The 26,587-nt window shown below is 39.5% G+C and overlaps 1 protein-coding gene across 8 annotated transcripts in view; it reads left to right on the forward strand.

Moving 5' to 3' along the window:
• The window catches only part of LOC113569818 (MAM domain-containing glycosylphosphatidylinositol anchor protein 2), a 155,367-nt gene that overhangs the window by 96,556 nt on the left and 32,224 nt on the right, over positions 1 to 26,587 (forward strand). For 6 of the 8 annotated variants that reach the window (XR_014124589.1, XM_035524822.2, XM_035524823.2 and 3 more), the window contains exons 7-9: positions 2,488 to 2,817; positions 15,190 to 15,510; positions 25,137 to 25,406. Coding sequence is in view for 7 of the 8 variants with exons in the window: in XM_035524822.2 (XP_035380715.2) it covers positions 2,488 to 2,817; positions 15,190 to 15,510; positions 25,137 to 25,406 (921 nt within the window). In the remaining variant the exon portion in view is untranslated. The remainder of the gene's footprint in view (positions 1 to 2,487; positions 2,818 to 15,189; positions 15,511 to 25,136; positions 25,407 to 26,587) is intronic. The other 2 variants (XM_035524827.2, XM_035524828.2) reach the window with 1 other exon arrangement.

Below are 26,587 nucleotides of genomic sequence, written 5' to 3' on the forward strand. Positions count from 1 at the left end.
ATTCCTGCTGCTGTAGGCTTTTTCTACTGCCTAATAAGCCACTTACCCCCATTCTGAGAATGGGTGGCAGTCTATTTCTGGAAACTCAGCTGTGGTGAAGACTCTTTAAAATCCCACCCAAAATGCAATATGCTCTCATAATTTATGAATGAACAGTGGAAATGATGAACATTTTGGCAGCAAGAAAATTTGAATGTACTAAATGGAACCATACTATTTTTCCCTGTATATTCATGGATGTTTAATGAGGTGCGATACCTTCCTGTTTGTGAGGATAGGAGGTGGGCCATCTCTGTCACCCGATGGACACCAGTCTGTTTTTGCCCTTCTGTCTGCACTGAGCACACTCACTTTGATCTACTCCTTTTGAACTTCACCACCACTGGAGCAACAATAAATCCACTGTTCACTCATAATTCAGCCACTTCAGAAAAACCTGAGTGACACAAGACATCAGAGGCTCCTCTGCACTCCTGGCTCTACTGAAGCATTTCAAAACTAGGAAACAGCCACCTGTTTCATCCTTGTTGACACTAAAGTTGGTCCTTCTCACTTGAGTAGAATATTACTAAATATTTGGCTATGCTTTTATTATTTATTGTTCAATAGTTCAGATAACTTAAAGTGCATTGTACTTGGACTAGCATTTCAATACAAATCTTAAACAGGTTCACTTATAAATTAAGCACAGAGTACTAAGGGGATGGATCTTTATGGCATTGGATAAACCAACACTTGCAAAACTGAGGTGAAAGTAAATTTGTCTGAGTTCCACAGACTATCAGCACATATGGGTTTTCTCTCATGGAAATGAAGTTAGGATCAGCTGTCCACTCGCGAATCAGGACAACTGTCCTGCTGGAGCATGATTCTCTGATGCTATGCTGTATTGTCTGTTACTAACAAAATATGACTATATGATTCAGACAGTGTGAAAAGTGAACTACATTATTTCACAATTGTGTTCTTGCGTAGAAACAGCTCTACAAACAGTTGTGATTTATTTGTAGTTTGAAAAGGTCATCTTTGGTTAATATTCTTAGGTAAGTAGGTGTAAATTTGTGAAACCTTTAACAAAAAAAAAAACAGCAGCTGGTCTCAGTTTGGAAAGGTCTTTAATATTGCAGGAAGAAAGCATGGAAAGTAATGTTGCTGCACTAGTTTAGCAGAACCTTTTTCATTTGGTGAATGTGGTTTTATTGAACTGTACTTGAGATCAAAGGGCTGTGCCAGCAAGATTAGTTTCACAATATATCATAACTGTAAAACACATGGTAAGTTGATAGTAAAAGCCTAACTAGTAGGAGGCTGAAAGCTTTACATTATTTCCCCCCTCACTCATTCTCAGGGCTGCTATTATTTAGTAAAATGTAATGCTGGTTGGTTTCCATGAAATATGAGTGCTGTTTGTGAGATTGATTTCCTTATTGTATTACTATATTTATTTTTCCTTCAAGCTAAATTAAATTCTGTAGTCTTACTACTACAGATAACTCCCTATGGTACAGTTGCTTACACATGATTAAGTGGCGAGAGTCAGATTCTTATTTGATTAGAAAAAGGTCATTGTCATCCTTGGTATTACAGTTCATTGACACCATTTTGCATCATGGGACCACAGTGAAAATGAATAAGTCATACAAATCGAAGTCTTCTGTACAAACTTGTCAACATTATTACAACACACATTAGACATGTCTAACCCCTCCATAGTCTGGTGCTATTGATTTAAGACAAAGTAATAGGATCTTGTATTGTCATTCCTTTATGTCTTGCAGGTTTTCTCCCCACATGTTGTTGTTTTGTTTTTTTTCCTGTTTGTGAAGCTGTTTCTATCTGGTAATGTCACAGGAAAATAGATACAATTATTCCATGCCTCTGACTGTTCTTGTGTTTGTGTGATAAGGTGCAGGCTGTGAGATTCTCATGTCAGGGAGTTTCCACCCCAGGAGATGCTACAATGTTCCTCAATTCCTGAATGGTCCACACCAAATCTAGCACCTTGTGATCATGAACACCTGCATCTATTTCTTAATTATGAGCTCATTATGAGAAGCAAATATGTATGTACTGCCATATTTGGGCCTTGGATCTTTGTAAAGTGTGCATCATATGTTATGTAATCTAATTGTTCTCAGAAATACCATGCCTTTACTGTTTATTTTATTGATGAATTGATGTTTTGTATGTTTGCTGTAGAGAGATTTTTTTAAAGAACATTATTTATTGGATAACAAAGTGCTGATTAGTATAAACTGCTATAGGACAGCAAGATGTTTAGGCAGGTAACCTTCATACCAAAATAAAAGATTAAATAAAGATTACACTGAAATAAAAAATGAAGTCCTGTCACAGCTTGCAAAACAACAGTACGTTTGTTAATCCTTAAAATAAGAGAGCTCTAAATAAAGCTCTAGGTAATTGTTGCCAGAGAACTAAAGGGTTTCCTCCTGGATGCTGATAAGCATTGTTCTCTTCTCATTCCAGCACTGAAAAAGGGAAGATTTTGGATCACACCTGACCCATATCACAACGACGACAACATTCAGATCGGCCGCGAGGTGAAGATCTCGTGCCAGGTTGAGGCCACGCCCCCCGAGGAGCTGCAGTTCAGCTGGCTAAAGAACGGCCGTGCCCTGCGCAGCTCAGAGCGCATGGTCATCACCCAGACTGACCCCGACATCTCCCCAGGCACCACCAACCTGGACATCATCGATCTGAAGTTCACTGATTTTGGCACCTACACTTGTGTGGCATCACTCCGAGGCGGGGGCATCCCGGAGATTAGTATCGATGTCAACATCTCCTCCACCACTGGTGAGCCTCACACATGTGCTGGCCAGGGACACTGGGTCACCTCTACATGTTCAGTGGTGCACTCCACATATTCAAGCCAGTAATTAGGCATTACAAATTACAAGCACTCCCTGCTGTGCCAGCATGTGTGACTTTTAAAAGCTCCAATCGGTTAGGTGTTCTCTGTAGTGTGACTTATCCCTGCTTTTTAATGAGACCTCTTCTGAATTCTTAATCAGATTTCTTAATCAGAATTGCATTTACGTCCAAATAATTCACGAGCAATTCAGAGTTCAAATTTGCACTTTAGGGCGCCTGATGTGTAAAGGTACATTACACATGTAGTTTTCCTAGAGGTAAGCATTCCTACTGCTGAGCAGGAAGCAGGAGTTTATGGGAACCAGCAGGGGACAGACAGAGGGGCATGCCCTGTAATCTACATTCACAGAGTTGATCAACACGCTTCCATCTCACAGTATTGTCACAATACATTATGATCCTGCTCATCTCAGACCAGAGGGGGTGGACCAGGTCAATGAAGGATTAGCACCACAGCCATAGGAATATCATCCCAGTGCCAGACTCTCCATGTCCCATCTGGATGATTGGTGATTTCTTATGTCTGATTTGCAGGGTTCCCACTGCTTTCTCTTTTTATCAGAAGCAGTGAACAGTTATGCTGCATTTCTGCATTTTTGGTCAGATCTGACATTTCTCTTTTATTCATTCATGTCCTGTGTCATATGTAGTATCATTAAATGTCAGCTCTTGAGCCCACTTAGAAATGTTCTTTGAAAAAAGGGTACTTACATTCTGGGAGCTTTATGCTAATAGATTCTTTGAACTTTAAAGTTACTGAACTCAACTTTTTATAGTAATCTTTCATATGAACAGGGCAGAAGAGAGGTGTGTCTTAATTATTGCCAGTCGTTTGTTTGCTCATACACAGTACAGAGATTCAATTCTTTGCTATATTTGCTGGAACACATAATAGCTCCTGTTTGACCTTCCAGCATAATTGGTAAAGAATAATCCTTTGATGATGTCTCATGTATAAAATCTTTGGAATCCATCACACCTGCTATTTTTGTTACCTCATTATCTTTAAAGTTGTATAACCTCTCTCTTTTTGTGTTCATCATGCAGTTTCAACCAGGATAAAAGAGAAAAAAAAAGCATCTAATACACAATGTGTTGTCAAGTAAAAAGCACTGATTAGATTTCCTTTTGATTGCCAAATTTCTTTTCATAGGAAATTTGCAAAAATGAAAGTGAGTTTTGTTTAAACGTGGTTGGGCTGTTGCAAGTCTATTTCATTATTAATCATATAATGGATAATTATCTAGGTCAAGTAGTTTTTACAGTGGGTTTTTTTTTGTCTGCTTTCTTAGATGTACTAAGGTTTTTGAATTGCAAATGATTCTGCTTCAGTGAAAGTACAGCCTTTATACATGCTTCTGTCACTATGAAAGCTTGGAAATATTTTGTTTTTCAGTATGCCAAGCACAGCATACATTGCCTACTTTTTATTGTTTTGAATATCTTGGGTGTGCCCAACACATTAATTACCATTAGTATGTGTGTTCTCGCCTTGGGCTCTGTTTCAGAATAAGCCATTTTGAGCTGGCTACAGTGCTCCTGAAGGGGGGGGAGTTAGAAGGCCAATTAGAGTTCTTAATAAAAGCATTTAGAGGAGATTAAGCAGCAGGTCTGCCAGTGTTTCATGCTGTGCTAATGTTTGGAAAGAGATTGGGTCCAGAATGTCCAGCATTTTAGCGCAGCAGAGTGCCTAGGTAGCACTATGCTACAGAATGGGCAGCTTCTGTTTAGGAAACATTTCAGATCTGAATGTTGTGACAGTATTTCGATTTAGGGTTATTGTTGAACTCTAAGCAACTTGTACTAGCTAAAAGATACTTTTCTGAGTAGACAACTAAGCATTTCAGTATGTTCTTCTGGATAAGAGCTTCTGCTAAATTCCATAAATGTAAATGAGGGAAGGAAAGTTAAAAGAGTGGGGTTGAGTTTGGCCTTGCATTGCTTATAGTTTAGTTTTAAGTTTTATTTCTAATGATTTAGCTCAGCCCTTTCACCTTGCACAAAACAGAGTTAATACTTTCGGCCATCACAGCCTCATTAGCCCACCGATTCTTTTTTCCTTTTGAGATTGCTCAGTCAATGATTTATTCATAAAGAGCATCCATACGAGCACTGAGATTTCCCTCTGATAGCAGAAGGATTAAAAAGGATGACGAAACCAATGGAATGGAGAGTAGGCTCCATTTTCATGCAGCGAGGTGAAATGTGATCAATCTTCATTCCATTCGCTGGCTTTAATGAAGCCATAGAGACTGGGCTGGATGCTTCTATCGGCCATCAGGCCATTCATCTTTGCATTAGGCAGGACACTTAAACATGCCACACTAAGGAGGACTCAAGGGGGGGAGGCTGGGTGGAACAACAAGACTCGCCAAGATAGCATCCCTGGTATATGTTCAATCAACCCGACGGTTCCTTTGTCCTTTAAGGTGACATCGGAATTCATTAGGCCCATAATCAAAGCCATTAACTAGGAGTGTTTTGGGGGTTTTGCTTCCTTTTATCTGTAGAAGGGAGGTGTTTGCATGGGATTTGTGAAAAAGCAAGGCAAAAATGAGCTCAGTATGGAAGCATGGCTGTTTGAGGTGCTGTCTGTAGGCTGGTTACCTAATAACTCTTTTTATGTTGCTGTAAATTCCCATGAATTAATGTTCTAATAGGCTTAATTAAAGATACACTCACCAGCTGCTTTATTAGAAGCTCCTTTGTAATTATACTCACTGGCCATTTTATTAGTTACGCCTATCTTATAGTTGTATTTTATAAGAGTACAATTGTAGACTATAGTCTTTCTATTGACAGCTATCTTTTAATCATCTCTACTGACCAGACATTATTTTGGTGATGAACCTTTCTCAACACAACAAAAAACATTCAATGAGGCATGGTTATGGGTATTGAGCTAGTATAAATGTACCAGGCACAGCAGTGTTTCTAGGGTTTTCAACACACAAATTGGAGAGTTAGCCTAAAATATCCATCCAGCTTGAGATATATAATAAGAAATTGGCTACTGTTGGAGGGGTATAGCAGACTTCAAATCCAACTTTGACAAAGCTGTGCATGAATATACTGTATATTCCAAAAGACATATATTAGTATAAAGATTTAGAATTAAGATGTCCCTTCTGTGGTTGTATGATCAGGTATTCACCATTTCATAGTGATGCTCAAACCTGGATGTTCTCACCCACCTCTAGTGACCTTTAAGCATCTTAGGCAAAGTTCACACTGTATGCCTTTTGTAGACCAAAGTGTCTTTTTCTAACTACTTAGAAAGGAAGAGGCTTTTGATTGCTGTTTTCATGTGCAGTAGACCTCACTACTTGTACCCCAGACACCTGCCAGATCTTTAGGTATCCTGAGCTGAACAAAGTTAAACCAAATTGTCAGCATCACAGAGGTTTGTTGTTTTTAGGTTTTCTGTGTGTGTGGGGGGGGGGGGTATATGCATGTGTGTAGACCAATAAAATTAATTGAAAGGTCAGCAGTGACAGTTGTAAACATGCAGCAGAGACTTGTTGCAATAGCATCCTGAACTTGATTAACTTGATTAGCCATTACATTTTGTACACTACAAGTTGAGTATTTGTTCAAAAAGAAGGTACTAAAACTAAAAGTACTATTAATGACAAAAAATGGCTAATAAAAAACTTATAATGCATCATTCAGATGTAACATTTGGAAACTTAAAATATGAAATTACATGTTAAGCTGTAAGAATAAAAAATAAACATTAAATATAATAGTGTATAATAGATTATAGTTCATTAAAATAGTTTCCTTATAAATGCGTAAGTGGTTTGGAGTTACATGGTTGACGTACTTTACATTGCACTTTAAATGGGTATGAAAAAACTTCTATACAGATAAACTTGCCTTGCCTTACAAAAGCTTTCCTTTCCCATAGGCTTTCCTTTCCAGCAGGCATTTCCTTTTCCATAAGCTTTGCCTTTCCCATTGGCTTTCCCTTTTCTATAGATTTCACTTTTTTTATAAGCTTTCATTTTCCCAAGAGTTTTCTCTATACCCAAACTATACCCAAATGCTTTCCTTTTCCCATAGGCTTTCCCTTTCCTATAGACATTTTCCTATAGACATATAATTTTTCATAAGCATTCCCTTTCCCATAAGCTTTACTTTTCCCTTTGTTTTGTCCTTTCCCATAGGCTTTCCCTTTTCTATCGGTTTTCATTTTCTTATACCCTTTTCCTTTACCTTTTCAAAAGCGTTCCTTTTCAAAAGCTTTCTCTTCCTAAAAGTTTTCCCTTTCCTATAGGCTTTCCATTTTTTTTCCATAAGTCTTCTCTTTTACTTATTTGTTCCCTTTTCCAGGAACACCTTGCTTTTGCTCACTAGTTAGCCTAGTGAGACTTTAAAGTCTCATATTCACTTCATTTGGGATGGTAGTGAAGGACATAAAACAGCATGCAAATGAAAGTTACTACAGCCCAAGTTAGTTCATCTGGACTATGAACTATATAATGTGCTGTTTCTCTACAAGAGCCCCAAACTCAGCAACTTGAAGATGAAAGTGATTGGATCATTATCCCTCAATTTTCCTACTCTTGCCTCTTTTTTAAGGCTCTTAGTCAATTAGTGTCAGGAACCATGGCAGCGAGTTTTCTTTGAAAATGTCATTGCAGTCTGGACCTTTGTCTTCCCTAAACAGGCCATTTAGCCAGAGATTAAAGAAAAGACTACAATCTTCTATCCTTACAATACAGCAGTGCTCCTTGGACACTGTAGTTGTCCTAGATCTGTCTTATATTGTACTTTTTGAATATGGTGTGCTCACATTTGATCTGTCTGGAAGATGTTTATAGGCTATTTTGTCAGTTCCTCTGGCTGGCTATGTAATTCGAAATTTCACTAATGACAACTCTGCAAAATTTAGTCACTACCTCTAGTGGTGCATATGTACATGCATATTTTAATGACTGCTTTGAATCATCTGTGTGTGTTTTGAGCTAGCTTTAGCTGAATGGTAATTTAGCAATAGCAATAGCAAAACATTCTGTCTATGAGTTTTATTTTATCTGAGATTTGTCTTTAAAAAGAAGTAGTCTCTTTTTCAGTATAAATAAATGAGTTAACCAAGGTTTTTGTTATAACCTTATTAAGTACATTTAAGTTGAGGATGTATACATGAAGCAACTGTTTTAGGCTATCAGTTTTATTTTTTGCTCACAGGAAGCCTCACTGTTAACTATGACAATGTTAAAAAGAACTTCCTTTTGTTGCAGATTTTATATGTTGCCTAGCTGAAACAAACCTACTCTGGCAGTCTGACTTTTTTTTGCATCTTTTAACCTTCTGGACAACATATTGTTATTGTTTGCCTGCTTACCTTCAGAAAGAGTAGTCAAGTGATGTTTTACTGCTGACTACTGGTTCTTTTTTTTCCCACAAACTCTTGGTATATTGTATAAATGATCCACTGACTGTGGTCTAAGCAGTATGTGCCATTACATCTTATCCCAGAAATTTATTCAGACTCTAGCCAGCAGGCCACCCACATACCATCAAAATGCTTAGCCAGTTCCAGCCCTAAAAGCATGTGAGTTATAAACAAGCTATAATAGCTTTGCTTTGAGTTCAGTACATTTTGACTGAGCTATATGAGAAGAAGTGCAAGAATGTGAGGGTTATATATCCAGCTCCTGCAGGATGGCACATTCATACATGCCATACATGCAAGGTTTGCTGTGTCTCACAGCACAGTCTTAAGAGCATGAACGAGATATTAAGGTATGTGCCATTACACTAGGAAAATTGTACAGGCCTATGGAAGGAAATCAACCCAGCAGAAGGACTGGTATCTGCTCCTTTGTATGAGAATAAACAAGAGGAGCACTGCCAGAGTCCTACAAAATGACCACCAGCAGGTTACTGCTGTGTATGTTTCTGACCAAACTGTCAGAAACCGACTTCATGAGGGTGTCATGAGAGCCCAACGTACTCTAGTGGGAACTGTGCCCACAACCCAGCACCATGCATTCTCTTCACAGATGACAGCAGGTTCACACTGAGCACATCAGTCAGATGTGAAAGAGTGTGGAGACGCCATGGTGAATGTTATGCTGCCTGCAACATTATCGAGCATGACAGGTTTGGTGATGTGTCACTGATGGTCTTGGGAGGCATATCTTTGGAGGGTCGCACAAACTTCCATGTGGTAGCCAACAGTAGCCTGACTGCTGTTAATTACTGGGATGAAAGAGCCATTGTCAGACCTTATGCTGGTGCAGTGGGCCCTAGGTTTCTCCTGGTGCAGGAAAATGCCACATATGGCCAGAGTGCGTAGGCAGTTCCTGGATCATGAAGGCATTGATTCTATAGACTGTCCCTCATGTTCCCCAGATCTGAACCAAATTAAGGACCTCTTGGACATTATGTATCAGTGCAGACTGTCCCGGACCTCACTGATGCCCTGTTCCAGGTCTGGGAGGAGATCCCCCAGGACAACATTCTTCCTCAACAGGAGCATTCCCAGATGTTGTCAGGAGTGCATACAGGCGCATAGAGGCCATACACATTCTGGCTACATGTGGCATACACACTACTGCATCACATGAGTTGCTATGATTAAATTATGTTAATTAGATTTTTGTTGTGATTCTGAATCCAGTCTTCAGTGGTTTGAAGCATTTGGTATCAATTGACCATTGTTAAATCATTTTGTTCTCAATGAAATACATAATTTCTGTCAGTAAACATTTTCAACTTGAATCTTTCATTCATCGAGATATGATGTGTGATTTTAATTGTGTTCCCTTAATTTTTTTCCCTTAAGTTTTCCCTGTCGTGTGTATTTTAGTACCATGCCTTAGTTTCGTTTTCTCCGCCCGTCGTTTGATTGCTTACACCTGTCCCTCATTTGTACCTTAAATACATGTATTTAAACCCTGTTGTGTGGACTTGGTCTGAGCTGTTCATTGTTTCTTTGAATCCGTGCGTTTGTGTTAGGTTCGTTGTGTGGATTAATGTCGGGATGTTTGAAAGCCCGTCTGTTTCAAAGTCTTGTTTGTTAGCCTGTTTTGTTATCCTAGCTTTCGTGTTCCATTGTCTTTTGTTATAGCCTGATTCTCCTGTTTGCTTTCGTGTACTCGTGTGTTTGTTTAATCATGTTTAATCACCGTGCTCTCCATGTTGGCTCTGTGACCCTGGACTGCTACAATGACTCTGATTTTGGATTTGCCTGTAATAAATCTCGCTCTTCTCCGCACATGCATCCACCTCCTTATCGCTCACCGTTAAAGTTCTTAGGCAGGCTTTTTTTTTCTTATGAGACATGCACCTAACAACTGTAGATGTCTATTTTTAACATTATCCTGTAGGTTAGACTTTTGATCATAAACATTTTTTTTTTAAATCAGTAAGAATAAATGATCTAGCTGGTGCCTTTTATTCTTTGGTCACTCATTAGAATGGTACAGTTCTAATGTTGCTGCAATCTGCCCCCTTTTGGAGGCCCAACATGGGAAAGAGTTCTTTTTAACTGCCATTCTGTGGAGGAGGTCTCTCTAAGCTGGCATTTGAAAACAGACAGATGTAGACACACATGCTCACACGGGTACAGAAAAACCATAAACACCTCTAAATGTGAAGAGAGACTGGGGTAAAATGTGAAATAGTAATGATGTCAGGCTCACAGAGCAGAAACACACACATACAGTACATAAACTTAATCAGACACACAGTGACAAGCTGATGTGTTGCTATGGTAATGAGCAATCAATGTCAGTCCAGTTGTTTCAAAGCAGTGTAACAGTTTTATTTATTTATTTGCCTTGTCATGTGGTTTTTCCTGGCAGAGAAGCTGAAAACTGACCATTTATACTTGGAAATTTGTATCTTTGTAATTATTTGTAAACTACATACAGCTGCAAGTACTTTATATTTTAGGACTGGTCATACTTCCAATTAAGTGCTTAGGAGAAAAAGCAGTTTTTGTTGCTTGAAGCTATCTTACATCGTAAGGAATGCTTGTTGCTAAGTGATACTTTGTAGTCCAAAGCAAAGAACAAATCATCCATGAATCATCAAAATAAGTTGCACTCTATTATAATCAACTGTAGACAACTGTACATTACAGTACAAATGGTGAACCGAAGCAAAATATGTTTATTTCATATATGAAATTGAGCTCAAACTATAACAGGCTGAGCATAAATGATCATGTAGTATTATGGTGGCAGAGATTGGCATAGGACTTATATGAGCAAAAGTAGGGACTGGGTGCTATCTCAGCAGCATTTTCCACAGAAGCCTCCTTTGCAGTGATGATGGCTCCTTCAGGGGTCCAGTAATAACTGTTATGGAGTAGGATTTCATTACTGTGGACCAGAGAGAGCAGCCAGTAACCCTAATTGCTAACAGGAGAAGGTGCATTTACAGGCTTTTGCAAGGAAAGGTGGCCAGTGCATAATGGTCTAACTCGAGTTTAGATCCCACCTTTCTCCATTACTGTGACAGCTAACAGCTATTCATTAGAGCTTGTTTTTAGGATATTGATAATAAGGTGGAATAGCTTCTATCATGTGCTGTTAACTCCAGCACATTTAAATTCAACATGTAAAGAGATGAAATAATAGTAATACACATTATGCACACACACACACATGTGTATATATATATATATATATATATATATATAGAGAGAGAGAGAGAGAGAGAGAGAGAGAGAGAGAGAGAGAGAGAGATTCAAAAAGCACACAAAGTTTCCAGAAAAGCAGGATATTTTGGACAGATGTTCTTCATCAGCTTTGAGTGATTCTGAATTTGTAACAGGAAGGAAGAGTTTATATTTGTAAAAGTAGATGTTCAAAATCTAATATTCAATCAAGTTCTGAGAGTGTAGATCAGTTCTTTTTCTTTGAGTTTCCTTATTTTATTGCTGCCATAGCAACAACAGGCAATGCAATGTCATTAATGCGATGTCCATTTGTATTAAAATGCTTTATTTTAATGTGTTTAAATAATAGCATTTATTTTAAAATTCTGTTATTTGTTCTGTTACATATTGCATTTAACTATTAAAATCCAGTCGCAAGGCATTTTACTACTAATATACATTGTGGTATTGGCATATCTGTCTGCATTGTTGTTGCTATGGCAGCATGATTTCTTTTTAAGTTTACCTTACCTACGTAAAAGGTTACTCTAGCATTTTATATTTGTAACAGGTATTGATAATAGAGAGAACAAAAACGCTAAGAAAAATGAGATTTATTAGGGGCAGATCCAAAATCGGTTGGAAAAATAGTCCAGTCATAGCACCAAGATGAACAAATCCGGAATACAAGACAAACAAACAAAAGAAAACACGACAACAGCGGATTACAAGGTGTAACGTTAAGTGGTAAGGAGGCGGACGCATGTGCGGAGAAGAGCGAGATTTAATAGGCGCAAATCCAGAATCAGAGTCGTTAAAGTAGTCCAGGGTCAAAGAGCCAACACGGAGAGCACGGGGGTACATGACAAACGAGACAAGGGCTACTCGGGTAACTAAACACAAACAGCGATGAGAACTAAACGCACGGAAGACAACAAGATTAGGAAACACAAAGGCACGGAGTACAAAGAACCATAACCATTAGAATAAACATACATTCAACCATCAATGAACAGCAAAACACAGGGCTCAAGACAGGGTTTAAATACATGAACTTAACAAGACTAGAAACGAGGGACAGGTGTGGAAAAGTAAACGAGGGTCGGAAAAAACGAAACTACGGAATGGAACTTAGGTACACAAGACAGGGAAAAACACGGAACACAGATTAGGGGAGGGACTAATAATGACACAAGGAAGCAATGTGAAACACAGAACACTGACAGAGGCTTAGTACGACTAGGAAACTAGAACAGAAAACACAGGGTATATATACACACACTGGCTAACAAGAAAATAGCAAGTAAACAAATCAGGAACAGATGAAAACAATAATGAGGGGAATTAATGCAAAATACAAAACAAAGAAGCACATGAAAATGAAAACCAGGAAGTAAAACAAAACAGAAGCACTAGACAGGGATACCAGGGAGGAGCCAACCATGACAGTACACCCCCACCCCCCTCTCAAACCACAAAGCGACAAAGCACACTAAACAAAACAAAAAAAACAGAATAGACCACGAACAGGAACAAGATTAGACATAAACAGGAACAGGCAATGCAAGGAGCAGGACAGGGAGTGCGATGGGGAGCCGGCACAGAAGACAAAGCATGAGATGAGGCAGAACTAGGGGCAGAAACCAAAGAAGGATTGGGAACCAAAAGCACAGGAGACAAAGCAGAAGCAAGAACCAGAGACAATGGATTGGAAACAGGAGCGGGCAGAGATGCATGGTACACAAGAGACCCAAAAGATGGAACAGACACCAAAACAGGGGCAATAGGAGCGTGAACAGGCAATACAAATACAGCGCAGGCACAGAAGCAGATCCAGGAGCTGGAGTAGGAACTGGAACATGGAAAAAGGCTGATGACTAGCCCAGAAAGGACGAGAAGGAGTCACATCCAAATGATAAGCCAAATGCAAGAGGATAGAAAATCACAAAAAGCAAAAACCAAACCAAAGACTCAGGGACAGGAATCAAAAAGGCAGGAACTGAGACAGAATCAGAGAGAAGCACAGAAACCACAACAGGCACAAGAGCCAGGACAGACACAACAACAGAAATCAAGACAGTACCATAGAATGGGAACAGAAAAAACAACGGAGCAGACAAGGAAGCCAATGGGGCCCACAGGGAGCAGCAGACACTGACAGGGCTGGGAGGGGCAGAGACAATGAGGTGGTGACCACTGTAGGTGAGTCTGGGGCATGGAGACCGCTAGAGTTATGGGGATACGCATGGCATAGTCACAGGAACAGGCTGAGGCTGGCAGGTCTGGAGGCACAGCAGTGGCAATCAGCGGTAGGTCTGGCAAGTCGGAAGGTGTGACAGCATTCAGGGGTGGTGGTGGGTCCAGCTGCTCTGGAAGCACAGTAGTGATCAGCAGCGGCAGGTCCAGTGGCACAGCCACTGTAGTCACAGGGGTGGTGCAAGGCGTGGCCACAGGAACAGGAACTTGGATGGCGTCTTCCATGCTCAGAACAGTAATAGAAGCAGGCTGCCCAGCAGGACGGCCACTGAGACAGGAGACTGGGCGGCATACTCCATGCAGGGGCAGGACGATGCATGACTCTGGAGGAATACACAGAAATGGAACCCTCTTGGAAGTTCCCAAGGCTCATACCGGCTATGGGAAGCTCATGGTGGTGCTTGAGAACTAACTGAGTATCGTATAATGGGTTTCCTGAGTGTTACTTCCATCTGCTTGTGTCTTGCACTCCTCCTTGTAGCATTGATCAAGACTGGTAGACCCATAGCGCTTACCTGGGATCTCATAACAAAAACACATGGAAATGAAAACCAGAAAGTAAAACAAAACAGGAGCACAGGACAGGGATGCCAGGGAGGGGCCAACCATGACAGTACTGTAGAATCATCCAGAAATGCAGGGAGGCTTTGAACTCTGACAGAAAGAGAATTCAGAAATAACTGGAAAATAGAAAGAGTTCAAAAGAAAAACATGAACATGATGAATGACTTGTGATAGCATTAATGCATCATACAACATTTTTTTGCTTGTCAGATGCTTAATTTTGTTTAGGTGTCCTTGATGAATACATTAGCATTATTTAACTGGAAAGCTTTTTGGCTTACTTTTGTTTGAAAGGTGGTTGAATATCATTTGACTCTTCATAGACCTTCAGTGTTTTGACACTCCAAGTAACATGAGATTGTGGTTACCTCACTGATTTATTTCATGGCTAATAGCCTAAATAAGAGTTCTGTTACCTGTTACAAATCTCACACTTTTCTTTTTGGGTCCCAATATAGAAAGTTGAAAGTTAAATAAGGATGTTTCTTGCTGAAACTATGGTGAAAGTGTTGTTTGCACTTATAATGTACATAGGGGAAGGTGTTTTATTAATCTAATTTTCCCTGCTGTGTGAAATTATATCTGTGTGTGGCTGGTCCTGAAGCTTTGTTAGTGTCTTTCTTTGGTCCTCATCAATCTGAATGTTTTACATTATTGTCATTTCATGCAAGATCATATTTATCACTGGTTCAAGTCAGACCTATGGTTTTCATCCTGAATGTTATTCACTGACTCCATAAAGACAAATCTCTGTCACATTTCGGTTAGCTCACAGGCTCTGAGCCATCTACGCACTAGCTTCTCTGTTGACCATTCTGAACAACCCCGTCTGTTGACTTTCTAGAGTCCCATATCAGTCCCTCCTCTGTTTTTCTCTTTCTTAGTTCCCCCCAATTTGACCGTGCCACGGGGCAAGTCCCCACTGGTTGTGCGGGAGGGCGAGACGGTGGAGCTGGAGTGCCTTGTTTCAGGGAAACCCAAGCCCATCATCCTGTGGTCACGGGCTGATAAGGAGGTGCCCATGCCGGACGGGAACATGCAGATGGAGAGCTATGATGGGGTGCTGCGCATCATCAATGTGTCCCGTGAGATGGCCGGCTCCTACCGCTGCCAGACCAGCCAGTACAACGGCTTCAATGTCAAGCCTCGGGAAGCTGTGGTCGAGCTCATAGTGCAGTGTGAGTGTGTCTACAAATTCATGCACACTTTTACCTCAAGGGACTCATGGGAGTGGAGAGTGTCTGCACATTTTGCCATTAAAAATGTTCTTATGTGCCACTTTAAGAATTCCCACATGCAGCACTATACAGAGTCCATTCCACACTCACACAGTTTGATTAAGAGTGAACAGCCAAGACCACTAATATAGTGTTCATACATGGCTCCCTCACTTTTAATAAACAGCTATTTTCAGTGGTAGCCAGGGAAGCATCCTTCAGTGTGAACTGTAAATGCAATTTCAGAAAATTTAGTGTTTTTTCAGAGAGGAGAGTTCAAGAGCTGCCCTATTAGGCAAACAGAGCTCCACTTAAGTTACCCTCTCTCCATTCGTGAGCTGGAAGCAGCAGTTCACTGAAAAGATAGCCCAAGAGCCACAGTGCCACTAACGGCAAATAACAAGCCCTCTGTGAGCCCATGCTGCTATAAAGTCAGATGATCAGAGCAGTCAAAGGGGCAGGTTTTTCCCTTCTTGCCTGATTGAGAGTGAGCCCCCTCATTCATACCCAACTCTCCTCTCTTAAGATGTGTCTTTCCAAAAATGGTTTAATACCCAATTAGCAGCCAGCTAATTTATCCCAGACAGTACTCATTTCGTATTTTTTTATATATACTTAAAATTAAAGCAGAGTGAGCAATAGGCATTTAGAGGTGGAAAAGTAACTGAGAATAAGGAGGAAAAGCAACAGTAGGCAATATGTCTGAGATCTCAGTTCATATGGTGGTGGCAAGTGGCATTGAGGAATATATGTGAAGATGGGAAGAAAAGTTTCCATGACTCATACTAAATGTGCTAATGTATTATGCCTATAAAATCCTACTGCCTTTATGAACTTGTCACATATTTTGACTTTTCAATATCTGCGTAATACATCTGTGCCATTTTTAGCTGGGTAAAGGCATTTATTCCATACTGGTCACACTCATTGATCTATATTCTTAATAATCTGTCAGTATATGAGTTTAAAATCTACAGAATCTGTACAAGCAGCTATGATTGTGTACAATGGAGAGTAAATGTAGTGTCCATGTCCTCCATCTGCTGGTCAAAGACAGAGTGACGGTTCCTTGATTTCTTCCCATTCTTTTATCAGTTTAGCATGAGATTCACGTCTTCTGGTAAGCTATTAATGACTGTGTCCTATAAGCAAAATTAATGACGTTTTGATAGGCTCTGAAGAATGATTCCAATGAATTATTTTCTAAACTGATTGTGATTATGTACTGAATACAGCACATATCAGAGGTTAGCTGCTTTGTTCTGCATTGATGCTGTCATTGAATTGTAAACAGAGGATTAGATTATCAAGCAGGTCACATGCCTCCATCACCCCAGTTCATTTTTGCATCACCAAATCATTCAGAGACTCCTTAATGGTTATTTAACTTTAATTAACTAACAGACCTTTGCACAAGATATGTTTTTCTATCCTTATGAAATTAACATGATGCACATTATGCTCTTTTGTCAAAGGTTTTGAATGACCTTGCTGAGAGACATTGCAGAGAGCTATCAACGACAATAGGAAGTAGTAGATACATGTGTGTTTTGCCTTTCCATCAGCTCAAGAAGGACACACAGTAGAGCTGAAAGTAATATGAAGCTACTGATCTCAAATACAATACATCACTCTCAACACACAGGAAACATACTATGATCATACTGAATTCTCAAATCTCAGAGTCTGAAAAAAGTTTGATTGAGTAAATAAACGAAGAGTTGCACACCCAAAATACCCTGTCACTCTATAAAACTGCTTCTTATTAAATGCCTTTGAAGTGAGCTGAACAGGGACTTGCTTTCTAAAATACATTGCCATGCAAGGAGAAGAGTAAAATTGTTTGACTCACATTATGCGACATTATTCATACTATGGATGTTGTACAGTGCTTATTAGACCTCCAGTAAAAGTAGGTACCCTTTGGTCTACAGAGACAATGAGACACAGGGTTAAAATTCCTACTGTCAGCTCTAATTTATGGGTTTGTGTATCTATATTGAACTGAGCAGGAAGTACAGTTCTTTAAACATACAGTCCTCTGTTTTCAGGGAACCCAACATAATTGTACAGTGGGATTCTTAGTTGGTTCCTGTCTGGTTGTGTATTGGTGCAGCATTTTAGCTCATGCAATAGAAAGCTAATAAAAAATCTAGAGTTAAATTCTAGATGTGTCATTGAAGACAGACAGCATAGCCAATATTTTTCAGTATGTTTTTGAATGACATTAATTCATTCATTCATTTATCATATGCATTAAATCTTCACCTCCTATGTTTCCCCTATGGGTCAAAGCAAGCTGAACAGGGTAGATAGGCAAAAAATTTGACAAACATTCCCTACAACACATGCATCTGAAGTCTGTTGCTGTTGGATTATTAAGCACAAAAGAAATGCCATTACCAGTAAAGCAGAATGTCATGAGGCTGCAAATATCATAACAAATGTATCAGAGACGTATTATGGATGGATGAAATGATGAGCATACTACTTCATTTGTAAAAAGTAGTCATATGTGCATCTATGGCTGCTAGTGAAACTACCTTATTATGCTTTATTGATAAAGTGACTACAGAAAGCAACAGGAGAATTCTGGATTGGACAGAAGCTTCTTAGCTGCTCAGACCAAACTAAATCACACAGAAATCTGCTAAGCCAAAGCATAAAGCAATGAGGGAGTTTATATTCTTGACTTACTCAGACAATCACCTGACCTAATCTGAGCCTGCATTTCCAATTGTATATTCCTATTATAGCATACCTATTAAAGATATAATAACAAATATCCCCCAAAACAAACAGGAATTGAAAATGGCTGCATTAGAGTCCTAAAGAAACTTAAAGCATTAGAGACATTAGAGTCTTAAAAGGTTGCACATCTGGTGATGTGTATGGGTCACAGTTATCAAAGATTTTTCAAACAAGTTATAAAGAGACAGACAATTTTATTTAAAGTTATGCTTATTTTCTGTGTTACCCTGAAAAAAATTAGAGACGTATAAGAAGGGCAGTTTGGATATGGTTTCATTTAAAATACAATGTCCTGAAGCCAAACCAACAAAATTTTGTAAATGCCTATATAGTTGCAGACAGCACTGTGGTGAAACAGTACATCTGTTCTATAACTGTTAAGCTCTCTTCTATCCAACTGTAACATGAAAAGTGATTGTGCTTTATGAGAGGAGAGGCTTTAGAGCATAGACCTAAGGCCATTACGCTCCCTGGGTCACTCATCACCTAGGTAACCACTTCAGTATGTGTTGTGGTGTGATTGCCAGTACAGAGAAGGAAACATGTTAAAAACCAAGATAACAGAAAAAAAAGATTTCACAATGTGTGGCAATATGTTTGTTCAGACTATCAAGAAAATGCAAGTACCATACTTTTAATTGTTGGAAAACTGCAGAAAAGATTAGAGATTAAATATATCATTATGTAGACTATAGTAGTGTTCTCTAACATCATGACAAGCCAACACATCTACATAATAAGGCTACATACATCCTGTTATTACATGTGAACACTTCCTCACCTTCGGCTTCAGTCTGATATAGCCAGGTGATTACTCATATTTCTCCAGGGTTTTCCTTGGCTGAAAATAAAGATAGAGGTGGCACTGTACAAACCAGGGTGTGTGTATGTATGTGTTTTTTGTGGTTGTGTGAGTGTGGGTGTGGTTGTGGGGGTTGTGGGGGTTTAGTTTTATGAAAAATGCCATTATGTAGTGTTAAAGCATGTGCAATTTTAACAATATGACATTCCTTGTTTATGTGGAGGATATAAATGTTGCAGTTATATTTCAATGTGTGCAAATATAGCAAAACAACCACGTCTACATTTTGTTTTAGTTTTAGCATGATAAATGCACATACATTATAGAAAGTTTGCATTGCTTTGCATTTCACAGATTTATATTTTTATGTTTCTTTTAATTTAAGATGTAGAATAGCAAAGGAAACACAATCTACTGATGGGCTAACATCCATGTCCTGAGTGTGCAATTAACAAAGCCTCTGTGAATGTACTGTGCTGATTATGATATAATGCTACAGTGGAGTAATGCTGCCATTGCAATCACTAATGGCAAAGTTGAACTGAGGACAACAATATTTTTATGGATAGTCTGAACACAATAACAGTTGTGTTTGCAATTTTGCAAAGCTGATCATTTGAGAAAGATGTTCAACTTAGAATTCTCAATGCAAGAAAACTTGTCTGTTAAAGTTTAGTTTGACCAATCAGGTATATATATTTTGATGCATATATACATAAATGTCTTTCTTTTTCCATGAGCTCAGCTTGATCAATGCTAAGAGTAGCTTTACTCTTATGTGAATATACTATCATCTCCTCCTGGTGCTTTGGTGTCACTGACAATTCAGATAAATGCAGCCTATACATGAGCTTACTTATTTCTGGGTCATGTTCTTTTATTTATGTATTTGCCTCTTTTGGCTAAGAGAATCCATTAGAGCTCGCTCTGAAGGCATTTTTGAAAATTGAAAGCTCTTAAAATGTATTTTCGATTTTAAGTATTGAGTAAACTTTATAATGGGATCTTTAAAATCTGTCTATTCAGCTTGTACAAACTGCTGTGGTGGGTGAATTCAAATGAAAGTAACTGACTGCTTGTGACATGATCTCTGGAATATGCATTTATTGTCCATAATATCTTCCTGAAATGCTTTTAAAAAGCAAAAACTATCTTACATCTCACAGATTTCTGCTCACATGCATGAAAATTTATGAAAAAGGCCCCTAAAGCACAAACTAAACCCACTGCGCCACATACAGCAATTCTAGGTAAAACATGAAAAGAGAAATTGATACTGAGTAAGAAATGAGCAGAAGATGTGGAGTGCACCTGCACCATGCTTCCACGGTGGGACTTTTCTGTAACGGTGATGTGTGAGCTGCCTTGTTGTCTCTGTTCCTCACCAAGAGCTTTCCCCTTATTAGTGGAGGCCTTTTCAGCCGCTCAGGTTCCCCAGGGCGTGGATCCCCTGCGCCAATCCACTGAGGCCACTTTTTCCGCAGCAGTGTCGCCAGGGCCCAGCGGAAAAGCAGCTGCTTGCCTTTGGTTTCCAGCCACTCTGCAAAGCCGCCTTTAGTTAACTCGATCAAGGGCTGAGATGCAGCTCCCTGAAGCCAAGAGCATTAGAGGCATGAAGAAATGGCTGAAGCGAGTCAACAGCTTTGATGTGTAAAAAAAAAAAAAAAAAAAACTTTATTCATAGTGGCTCTCGTCTAGTGTCCCAGGCAGACGAGAGGAAAGGGTTCTGCGTCTAGTGAAGCAAACAAAAATCAACTTTCATAAAACATAGATAAAGCCTCAGTATTTGGCCACTGATGTTTTTATGAATCAGGGATTGAGACAAGGTAGGCAAAAGAAAGTCTGGTACTGAAGCATTTCCGTCTGTCAGGACACAGTGTTTGGCTCGTCAGCATGATGCAGTTCAGTTGATTGCAGTGCCTTCTCTGGTTCTCTTCTTTTATGCATGCTGTCTCAGATAAGCCTAATCTTTGAAATAGGAGAAGCTAGGACAAAAAAGTTAGGATTGAACAATTTAAATGGCACTTCAAATATTCAGGTAGTTACAGTGAGTATATACAAGTCTGGTTGCAGAAGGAATTAGCTAATTAACATCATGAGGGCCAAAAAGATTAGGGCTAATGGGTTCAATTTAAAAGTGACATATTCCAACAAGTGAAGTGTATAACCTATTCATTATCCACAGCTTATGCAGATTAGTTATTCAAAACAAAAATTTGGGGGGCGGTTTTTACCCTTAGTCATTCATTGGAAGAGCTCTTAGACAAATACACTTTCTTTTTTTTGTTGTTGTTGTTTCTTTGTTTGTCCTAATGCCACTGCTTATACTGCTTATAGCCATTTCATGACATGCACATTAGGCATGAACAGATGCAAATGACTCACATAAGAAAGACACTATCCCATGTCATTACCAAACAATGAATGGAATTAAAAGATTCCTCTTATGCATCTATTAAAGTGGGGCCTATTTAATGAGACTTGCAATATGACTTTGGATATGTATGAAATAGTCTTCCTGGATTAGCTCCAGTGGTGTAAATCTGGTCTAAAATTTTAGTAGCCTATTTTCATAGCACAATATTGAACTGATTACTCATGTTGAGAGACTTGAAAAGGTCAGTATATAGGGTCCCCTGTAAACAGTCATTAGGCACTGACAGGATAATTTATATCCTGATCATTTTTATAATTTTGTACCAAAACATACCACAGTTGAATTACATTCATTCAAGATTTCAGATAAACACATAATTTTTGGAATGAAGATAGCAGCATGCACCAAGGGCCCCTCCATGCTGCGACTTAAGTGCTTTGGGTCCTGAGCTGCCTCAGCACTGTGTATTGGAACAACCTCTCCCCTCCCACCACTCAGCAGCAGCAAACCATTAGCATATGCCCAGTAACCTCTAAGCATATTGTGGCTGAGCCACCGATGTTCAATTTGAGTAGGCCAGTAGCAATTACAGACATTGGAAATATGCTTGCTGTCTTGCTTAACACTGAAGTAAGAGAACAGAGATGTTTTTATGGTTTCCTGTGCTCAGCATGTTTTATGCACTGGATGGTCTTTGTAGCTTCCCACAGGTAACAGCTGTTACCATAACAACAAGTCTTATGCACTGTTTTTCTTCCTATATGAGTTAAAACAATTTACTCCTAATTATTTGAATTATTTAGTGATTTGTATTACTTACATTATAAGTATGTATGTTTAAGTAGTGTTTTCTTTTTAGGTATATCTCTTCAGTTTAGCCCTGTATTCTGCCCATCTTTGATTTTATGACCACAGCAGTCTTTTGGGGTTCATGTTAAGCTGTTTTACAGCTTCTTAGGGAGCTATCAACAGAGATAGAATGAAAATTGGTGACGGAAATTCAGTTTTGGACTTCCAATAAATTAATTGCAAAAACACTTCAAGAGAGTCCCAGAAGGATTTTGGAAATTTTAATGATACACTTTATAGTATTTTGGTGTTTTCAACATAAGTCCAGCAGTGCTGCCTAAAATGGCCCATGTGACAGATAACAAGTTACATTCCACTGTATTTTCCACAAAACTGGTAACAGAAGACCATTTCAGTCTCTCAGCATCTCCAGAGCATTATTTGGCATGCTGGCAGCATCTACAGGGTTTCCTGTTTTGCTACCATGAAGTTGATGGTGCAGAGCAGATAGCTGGCTGTTCTTGTTAAAAGCTGCTTCCATTACATAGCTTAAGTAGGATATTTGTCTGTCCACACAATGGAACTGCGTGTACTATAATTTTGTCTGTACCACTCAAGACGCCTACAAACTAAATAAAAACACATGCTCAACCTGCAATTGTTTGAATGGTCAAGCTACATTTGGAATGTCGCAGCACTCCCCATAGTCATAGTTCATTAAGAGGCATCAGGAGGGAAAGAAACGTTCTCCATCATCTTGCTCACCAGTCTACTGCAAATTGTTGTTTTTTTGCATGCTATTTTGCATGATTTTCCAACCTTTAGCAATCTTTAATGAGATGGCAGTAATGTGTTCATCGAGCAGCAAGATGCATGCTCCTTCTCTTTCACATGTGGAGTCTTTCACATGTGGAGTGACTGCATAAAACGTATTCTTTGTGTATGAAATCATACAGGAGGGTAAAAAAGTAGATTCCCTCTCTGATTAATTTGGTTCAGCATTTATCTACTTTTTCCTGACCTCTAGCAGTGCTGAAATGACTCTCTTTCACATTATGTTGAATTGGAGCAATTAATTTCAGGCAATTTAAGACCTGTAGGTCTCTAGCAGTTTCCCACATTGCATTAATCCCTCACTGTGGCTTCTGTTGAAGTCTATCAGATTGGTGAATGAAAGGTGAGTTAATTAGCCTGAGCTGTTTGCATCCAGCTATCGCTTGCATTACTTCAACTGGTGCCACTCAGCAAACAAAAAAATTATCAATCTATAATGTATTGAAGCCTTCTGATCACATTTAGCAGCAGAACAGATTGGATTCCTTTATTTGTTATCCACCTTTGATTAGTTTAGTGTGTATGTGTGTGTGTGTGTGTGTGTGTGTGTGTGTGTGTAAAATAAGATTTTTATCTTTACATCAGTAAAATTTAATATTGCTGAAATTCTGCAAGAATTGATTTAAAAAAAAAAAAAAGAAAAGCAATAGCTACACAAATATAAATATATGTCATACAAAACATATGGTCATAAATATAAATACATTTTGGTAGAATGTATACAGTGTATACATGTGCAATTAGTAGAGGGTAAGTGTAAATGCCCTAGTAATTATAAAAATATAAATACAGTTTTAGTGCTGTAGTGCAGTAATTATAAAATATATAGTTTTAGTGCAGTATGTACTATTGCACTAAAACTGAATTTATATTTTTATAATTACAAGGTCATTTATACCAACTCAGTATTGTGTAGGATATATACAGTGGTTAAGATACATACAATATTGTGCAATGTGCAAGAAAATGAATCAGTTCAAATGTCTGTTATAGGGCTCATAAGCTCGGTCATATGTACACCGATAATGGGAATAAGATGTTTTGTCACTCTTGGGCCTATGTGTTGATAGGTCCTTGTTTTCTGGGGCAGGTAGCAGATGTATGAAAAAGTGGGGTGAGAAAGTGAAAGGTGATAGGAATGCAGGTAGGTTATTGGGGGCATTGGTGTGATGGGGGATAGACAGACTGTTAGCAGCTCTGGGGAAGAAACTATTCCTCAGTCTTGTTTGGCAAGTGTAGATGGTTTGGTAGCATTTTTCTGAAGGCAGGGGGACTAACAGGCAGGGTCAAGCGTGGAACAGGCCCCTGATGGCTGAGGGCCTTTTGGTAACAGCATCTCGTGTAGATTTCCTCCAGGTCCAGTAGTTTCACTCTGACAATACTGGGCTGTCTTTTCCACTTGCTGCAGGTCTCTCAGGTCAGCAGCATTGCAACTAGCAACCTATACTGTCACACAGTAGGTAAGTATGCTTTCCACAGTGCTCTGGAAAAAAGTTGACCAGACGTCACTGCAGTAAACTATTTTGTCTCAGCTTCTTTAGAAAATAAAGGTGTTGTTAGACCTCCACAAGATTATATATATGTACAGAACTACACAACACACACACACAAAAACACTTTGCCTTTGATTCAACAAGGTTTCTGAAGCATCATGGAGGTAATGGTCCCACTAAAGAGAATTCGGTCTAAAGGTTTTGTGGGTTTCAAGCCCTTCTTCTAGTATGTAGGTTTGTAATCATGCATGTCTCGCCGTGGCATTATGCTTTATATATGCCACTCCCTGAGTCTGCCATCATGGTGCAGTTGGAAACAGGATTCATCAGACCAGAAAACCTTTTTCACAGCCATCAATAATTTCACTGCAATGTGTCTTATCCCACTGTAAATGCCTTCTGCTGTTTAATGTGCACAGGAGACGAACTCTGTGCAGTCATCTGCCATTAAACTCCATCTTCTCCAGAAATAGATTTTGATCTTAAATATGTTGTGGCCTGTTTTCAAGCAAGATTGAAGCCACACCTCTCTATTGTGCAGATGCACCGGCAGTGGAGCTCGTCTGGTCGGAGGTGCGGCAGGGTCTGAACCGGCCTGTGACCATGAGGTGCCGTGTGATCCGCGCCCACCCCTCTCGGGTGCTGCGTTACGAGTGGCGCCTGGGCTCTCGCCTCCTGCACGCTGGCCACTTTGACACCCGCGACGAGACTGAGTATGTGGTGCGCAGCCTCAACCGTGACGGCTATGGGGAGTACACCTGTGAGATCATCAATGAGGCCGGCGCTGGCCGGTGCACCTTCCTGGTAACTGGTAAGGCTCCTTCTGCAACACTTCACTGAAATGGCAGATCAGCTAGAATATAGATATAAGATTTAAAACTCAATTGTAGAAAAAAAAATCATGATCAATGAAGTCTAAAATATGGTTAATGATAATGATTACATTTTTGCAACCAAAATATCTTTTTGTTATGGATTTCAAATGGAGATGCATCAATGCCAGAACTGGTACTGATAGAGTTAGTATCAACATTGGCCTTGATGCTGGGAATTAAATATTTCTTTAAGTACGCTTGACCTGTTAAAATCTGATCCGTCAATTAATCTTTTTAAAAACTGTTATGATATTTCTGCCTTTTCATGAAAAGATAAAATGATATGGTGGAGCCAAACTTTTCTGTTTGCACAGAGAACCTCAAACTGCTTTACTGTTTTGTTTTGGGTTTTTTTTGGGGGGGGGGGGGGGGTGTTTTGTTTTATTTTTTGTTTGTTTGTTTTTTGTCTTTTATGACTTTTTCGATTTTTGGTCCTCAACCAAAATTATTCTGAACATTGAAAATTTCCTGTTATTCTCATTCACAAATAGGTTTTGTCAGTTTGTGACCAGGTAACTGAGAGAAAGGAATGGAAAGAAATGCACATATAAATATACTCAAAAAACCCTGAATGAAAAATATTCTCAATAAGATTCATGTCAGTTTACATACACTTTTCTTAATGCCAAAGGACATGTGACATGTGACATGTACCATTTTAGAAAATTAATTATTTAAAAACCCCCATTGGTAATAAGGGGGCATAGTGGGCCAAAAGCATGAGAAGAAGCAGTGCCAGCTGGAGTCCATCATGTCTCCCATACCAGGGCCATATGATATTGCGGTAGGGATAGATGTCTGCAGCGAGTCTCAGCTTGTGGGCATTCAGAGCAATGGCCAAGTCTCAGGGTTGGGCCGCATTTGTCTCCGCAGCCTGGCACTGCTACAGCCTCTTCCCCTCCGGTAGAGTCCAGCTTTGGGGGCTGAAAAGATGGATGTCTCACCGCTGCCTGGCATAAATCAGGGCAACGTGCGCACAAACTGCAGGCAGAGCAAGGGGCAGATCTTGACAGCCTGTGGCTATTTGCTTTCCATCAACAGGCGGAGGGCGAGCAAGCCTTCGCTCAGCAGACCCTGACCCCCCCTGCTTCCCTAACACACAGCCTTCCCTGCCATC

Source organism: Electrophorus electricus, chromosome 7, assembly GCF_041902795.1.
Source record: "Electrophorus electricus isolate QZ-2024a chromosome 7, ASM4190279v1, whole genome shotgun sequence".
NCBI classification, from domain to species: domain Eukaryota; kingdom Metazoa; phylum Chordata; class Actinopteri; order Gymnotiformes; family Gymnotidae; genus Electrophorus; species Electrophorus electricus.